The 6,591-nt window shown below is 37.4% G+C and overlaps 1 protein-coding gene across 1 annotated transcript; it reads left to right on the top strand.

Moving 5' to 3' along the window:
* Nucleotides 1-806: 806 nt before the first annotated feature.
* On the top strand, nucleotides 807-4,416 carry LOC149141570 (uncharacterized). Its single transcript, XM_089447940.1, has 4 exons — nucleotides 807-1,201; nucleotides 1,339-2,765; nucleotides 2,904-3,047; nucleotides 3,428-4,416. Exons 2-4 carry the CDS (start codon nucleotides 2,008-2,010, stop codon nucleotides 3,945-3,947), a joined length of 1,422 nt encoding a protein of 473 aa, XP_089304066.1. The 5' UTR covers nucleotides 807-1,201; nucleotides 1,339-2,007; the 3' UTR covers nucleotides 3,948-4,416.
* The last annotated feature ends 2,175 nt before the right edge of the window (nucleotides 4,417-6,591 follow it).

Genomic DNA, 6,591 nt, shown 5'->3' on the forward strand with positions numbered 1-6,591 from the left:
GATCTCCTAATGTTTCAATTTAAACATTTTTAGTGTTTCAAGGGGTTGAATCTATATGCATTTGGAAACTATTTGAAAATTTTAGGATCTTTCACGGAATGGAATTTACACAACTTGTCCTGACGATGAACCACACTGGTTGGTTCGAAACGCGTCGACAGAAATTTCTCCATGTGATTTTCGCCGAAGAATTCTTCAAAAAATTAATATGGATCACAGAAGTCTCAATTCAATAACTAAAAAAATGTTTCAAGAAGCTAAATCTACATAGAAAATTTCCTAAATTTTCAATTTATTTATATATTTAAAAATAAATTTTAAACAACATAATAATCACATTCAGACCCAACATAATAATCACATTCAGACCAAAAATAGTTTGGCAGAATTCTTACCAGAAATTCCAAAAAGTAGAATAGTTACGGTTCATGGCTGCCTGGCATGGATGGATGGATCATTAGATGGATGGGAGGGAAGAAAAAATAAAAAACTGGAATTGACCCAAACCCTCACGCGCACCGCACTTTTTATTTATATTCGCAAAGTGATGTGTTGGAGCGTTTATTTTAATGGATTTTAAGCCACGGAATGAGATGCAAAATGCTGTGCTTTGCTTCCTTCCTGGTTCTTCCTTCGGCTTGACGAGACATCACATGATTCTACGTCCGCGTGGTTTGACTCCCAAACTTTTATCGCGCCGCACGGCGCCTTCGCTTTCCGCGCCTTGTCCTCACCGAGCAACTTTTCCTACTCATTCCACAATTGAATTGGATCCCCAATCTCGCCAGACTCTATGATGCGGCCATACATATAAAAAGGATGCCTTGACTATTTCTCAACGTCTCCTTCATCGCGAGATAATGTTGCAGCCCTTTGAATTTCCTGCCCTAATTGCGTTTCGTTCAGACAGGTGCGCAGCAGGAGGGTTAAGGTCATGTGTGTGTGTGAATGCGATGGGGGTGATTACAGCGGGGCAATGGTTGGAGTTGTTGAGTACATTGTGGCAGAGGAACGATCGCCGTTAATCATCGCCATCATATCTCTGTTCACACGCAGAGCTCCGTTTCACTTCACGGGACGTTTTCTTTCTTTATTTCTGTCTCGCCTGGAACTGAAATCGGCGCCCACGCGTTAAGTCAGAATAGAGAAAAGAGAGGCGCTCGTCGGTGCAGGTGTGTAAAGAAAAGAAAACAAATAACAGGTAAGCTTCTAGCTTTTCTCTCAAAAGTCGCCTACAAAACAAAGCAGGGATTCACATACGCACAATACTGCTGCACTGCTCAGTCAATCATCCCCCAAAATTCTGATACTAACTGCTCCACTCGTGATTTGCCACAGGCAATTAATTAAATAAAGCTAAGAGAGGGTTGAATATCTGGAGTCCAGCATATATATGAACGCGTTTGTGCCTCTTCTGAATGATTCAACGCTTGGACTTACCGACACCTCGGTCTGTGGAGGAGGCTTAGATCTATGGCGATGGGGTCTAGATCTGCTCCAGTCTCCTCCGTGTCTAGGGTTGGCTGCTTAGAGTGCTTTATTGGCTGATTTTGGAATGTTCATGGGTTTTCTGTTCAAATGGCCACTGCAACATGTTGGAATGCGAAAAGAAAGTATTATAAAAGACCATTGACATGGAACTTTCTGCTGATTATTGATTGATTCCATATTTGAGGAGCTTAGAAATCGCGAGGCAGAAAGTTTGCATTGCAGGTGAGGAAGAAAAGAGAGAAATGTTCATGCTTTGGTTGAGATTTGACTGTTGAAGGCGTTCTTTCTGTACTTGCAGAAGCGTGTGGGAGACTAACGCGTGTGTGTATGACTTCTGATTGGAATTTGGTCTCGTGACTGTAAAAAGTGATCACTTCCTCCTGTTACTGCACCATTTTTATTGAAATCTTTAAGGTATTGAACACCATGGGAATCGATATTGGAAATTGAAGTGCGGATTTAAAGGTCGGTGAACAGAGAAGGAAAGCGGTGGGAGTCTTTTCAAATAATTAGGCCATGGCCGCGCCTCATGAGCAGCCGCAGCCTATTCCTAAAAGTGAGTCCAGCGAACCCGAAAGTGACTCATCAGATGCTTGGAGGTTATCGGAACAGCAGGCAGCTCTATTCCTACCATCGTACCCTACTCAAGAACACAAGCAAACTCACGGTAGTTTCCCTCCAGCTCCTGGCTGGAACACGACTTCTAATCAGCTTTCTTGCGACGCCAGGTCTCAAGATCGAAACCTGTACCAGACCTTCACTACTCCTGGAGCCAGCGGATTCGGATTCAACCCCTCCGCAGAAATGTCGTGGAATCTCGACATACATCATCATCGTCCTTCTCAGGCTCTGTCTAGAAGCAGCGCATTGATGGACATTGATAGCGGGCTTGGCGGAGATTTCCCTCTTATCAGCTTCCAAGAATTTTTGCAGAGAGATGAAGAATTTCACGACTTTGGGACTCATGTTGTGAGGCCCCTATCTCAAATCCCGGAAGACCAGCAGACACGGCACGAGGCTCCTGAAGAAGCAGCAGATTTTCTTCACTCCGGTACTCCCATGGCGGCCACCGAAGAAACCCGCGCTGGAGGCCGCTCAGGCGAAACTTCCACCGTCCCAGGTACTCCCAACTCATCAATATCTTCTTCCTCCAGCGAAGGCCATGAAGAATCCAGTGCAGGGATCAGATTAGGGCCTTCAAAGACGGAACAGCCCTCTGAAGATATCATCAGTACAGAGACCAGCAAGCCTACAGAACCAGAAGCTAAGAAGCAGTGAGTTAATTCATTTTCTTGCAATTTTCCTTCATTCGCTCACGTTATTCTTTAGATTATGCAAGATTATCTGTGACATTATACGTCGCTGCAGGCCTTATAATGTCTGTTAATATAAATTTAATCGAATCTGTACAGGAGCAGACCTAGGAAAAAGGGCCAGAAACGGAACCGCGAACCTAGATTTGCTTTCATGACCAAAAGCGATATCGATCATCTTGAAGATGGCTATCGCTGGCGCAAATATGGCCAAAAAGCAGTCAAGAATAGCCCCTTTCCCAGGTTAATTATTATCCCTCTCAACTCTACAGCATATTTTCCAGACGTTAGAGTTACTAAATTTGTAACTTCAAATCTCTGAATCTGTTACAATTATCTCTGTTCTTTAATTCAAATTCAATGAACAAGAAAACTATATATATTTAATATCTAATTGGAAAAGTCTTGAGCCTGTGTTTGTGATGGGCTGGGCTCAAGAATGTGCTGAGAATCTGAGTCTGTGACTCTGGCCTTTGGTATTCAATTCCAATAAAGATACAAACTCTGATATTGGTAAATTCGAGTTTGCGCGGGGCCTGAAAATGGGGTACATATTTTTTTTTCGAGTGTGAGATTGTTGAAGAAGATTTGGTGGTGAAAATGATTAAATTTATGTGTGACAGGAGTTACTACCGCTGCACAAATGGCAAGTGCTTCGTAAAGAAACGAGTTGAGAGATCGTCAGAAGATCCTAGCGTAGTGATTACAACATACGAAGGGCAGCACACTCATCATAGTCCTGCACTGTTGCGTGGGTCATCGTCTGGAACTTCAGATCAATTAACCCACTTTGGAGGAGCAGCAGACCATCATCGCACCGCATCCCCTTTTAACACTGCTCAGTCACCCGGCTTCAATTTACAGAGCCTGAGAATGGCGGTGCAGGTCCCTCAGCGCACTAATTATTATGGTATGGGCAGTTTACAGGCACATGATCCAATACACCGGGGCAGCAGCACCTTACAGCACCAACAACAAATTATAAGATCAATACAGCAGCAGCAGCAGCAACAACAACAGCATGATCATTCTCAGCACCAGCAGCAGCATCAGCTAATTCATTCCCAGCAAATGCAACCCTCATCGGTCGACCAGGGTTTGCTAGAGGACATTGTTCCACCAGGCATGCGCAAAAATCCCTAGCAGCTTATTTCTAAACATATATACATAGTTATATATACATACTTATCCTGTTTCGAAGAACATCGCCATTACTGACTGCCACAGTTCATGTTGGACGTGCCATATGATCTGCAACTCCACGTGAGGTACGCCCAGAAATTTTATCCTTAATGCCCATGATGTTTCTTGAAAACAATTTTATGGCCAGCAGCTGGATCTTCCCCTCTCCATGCATATATTGCAATCAGATCCCCTGGAATGTTTGGAGACTTCTTAACAGCTAGGCCAATTCTCAGTTCGGTGAAACGATGATAATTCCGGTCTTAGTTCTTTCTTGCTTATCGCTCTTAATTAAATTCCTTTTAGAAAGTTGCAGCACCATGGATTCATAGTCTATTGACATTATCTAAACTTTTGACTAGGATCACACCAGCACAAATTTAATTTTATATATAAAACTCATATTCTCTCCCGCGTTTTCTGTGTTGAAGTCGAATCTCAGTTCCTTTAAAAAAGAATATATCATAGATTAAGTCGAAACTATTCAGCACTGCTTTATACCCAGTTCGGTGTGTGAAGTGAATTTTGCTTATGCACGCCAGAAACCCTAAGGAAAATGAAAAACCTTTTCGTACCTTTCTGATATGAGTTCATACACCTCTGAATTTTTTTGAATAACTAGTACTCGGTGCATGATATCTAATGCACAGTGGAAGGAATCATATTAGTAGATAAAGTTGAATGAATTATGAACACTGGCTTGGATTTACTTTATCTATGATGAAACCAGTACATTAACATATCCATATGCCTATGCTCTCAGCTGTAACTAGGAAAAATCACATTAATATTATTATTAATGTGTTTAAGTACATAGTTAGGCATCTATATATTCTTTCGAAAATATAACTAACTACAATCATAATACGAATATGTTCTAATATATTTAGATGCATATATCTATATCCTCCATGTAACTAGCAACTATCACATATTTAGCAACTATCACATGTTACATTAATATTAATATGTTTAAATACATTAATAAACCGTGTATTTACTACATGTTATAGTTAGCATTAAAGTTTAATACCTAAAATATATAGGTGGATTTAAAATATTAATATATATAGGTGGGTTTAAAAGCATTAATAATAAGGTGGATTTAAAAGCAATAATAATAATGTGAGTGTTGTTAATTAGATTATTTGGGGATAAAATGAGGAGCGATTGTTTCGAAATGGAGATTAAATATGTTAATGTGATTGTTGTTAATTATTTTAATTTATAATATAAAGAATGAAGAGTGCAGATAATTTAGGTTGATTTCATACTATAATATTATAATTAATGTGTTTATTACTAATTAGTATAATGAGAATATAATTAATGTGTTTGTTATTAATTAGTATAATGAGAGCAATCATGTATATAGTATTTTTAATTAAATTCAATTTTAAATACATTAATATTATTATTATTATTATAATAGTTGTTACTAATTAGTATATTTTATAACATAATGAGGAGGGCAGATTAGTATTTTTAATTAAATTTAATTTTAAATACATTAGTATTAATATTATTATTATAGTGTTATTAATTAATATATTTTATTGCATAATGAGGAGTGTAGATAATTTAAATAAATTCATATACATTAATATTATTTAAGAGTGTTTCAATTTATATTTTAGTATATTGTTGATTAAAGAAAAATTATGGAATGAAAATGAAAAGTAAAAGTTTAGAGTGTATGTTTCACTTATTTTCAAGGACAAATGAAGCATTTACTGGAAAAACCAATTATTTCATTAGCATTCCACAATGTATCTTCATATTTTGTTATTTCTAGAAAAATTGTACAATATATTGTTATTTTTAGAAAAATTATAAAATAAAAACTAAAAGTAAACCTTACTTTTAGAATGCATGCTCTACTCATTTCTTTTCAAATGCATGCTCTATTCATTTTCAAAGACAAATGAAGCTTTTACTAGAAAAGTTAAAAGTTCCATTTGCATTTCACATTTTATCTTCATGCTCATTTTCAAAGACAAATGAAGCTTCTACTAGAAAAATCATAAGTTCCATTTGCATTCCACATTTTATCTTCACATATTGTACAAAGTTCCATTTACATTCCACATTTTATCTTCACCTATGGTACAAAGTTCCATTTGCATTCCACATTTTATCTTCACATATTGTACAGTTTATCTTCGTATATTGTTGCTTCTAAAAAACTGTTGAATGAGAATGAAAGATAAAGTTCTTTCACATATTGTACAGTTTATCTTCGTATATTGTTGCTTCTAAAAAACTGTTGAATGAGAATGAAAGATAAAGCATGCTCCACTCATTTTCAATTTCAAGGACAAATGAAACTTCCACTCGAAATTTCAAACTTTTTATTTTCATTCCACAGCTTTTCCAGAAAAACGACACTATATGAAGACATTTATTATTGATATGATTGTTGCTGATTAATTTACTTATGAAATAATGCGGAGTGATCATCTGAATACGTAACATTTTCAATCAAACTTGTGACTGAGTCCTGATATTGGTATTCTTTGGAGCTGTAGCATTCTCAATCAAACTTAGCGCTGAATTTTAATAATGGTATACTGAGTAGTGATCATCTGCATATGTAGCATTTTCA

The sequence above is a fragment of the Pinus tabuliformis genome, chromosome X (genome assembly GCF_031772625.1).
Source record: "Pinus tabuliformis cultivar Carrire ecotype Pingquan chromosome X, CPIR1, whole genome shotgun sequence".
NCBI lineage: Eukaryota > Viridiplantae > Streptophyta > Pinopsida > Pinales > Pinaceae > Pinus > Pinus tabuliformis.

Coding starts and splice junctions, on each gene's coding strand:
- LOC149141570 (XM_089447940.1), top strand. CDS start 2,008: ATGGCCGCGCCTCATGAGCAGCCGCAGCCTATTCCTAAAAGTGAGTCC. Junction 2,766..2,903: donor GAACCAGAAGCTAAGAAGCA/GTGAGTTAATTC, acceptor GAATCTGTACAG/GAGCAGACCTAGGAAAAAGG. Junction 3,048..3,427: donor AAGAATAGCCCCTTTCCCAG/GTTAATTATTAT, acceptor TATGTGTGACAG/GAGTTACTACCGCTGCACAA.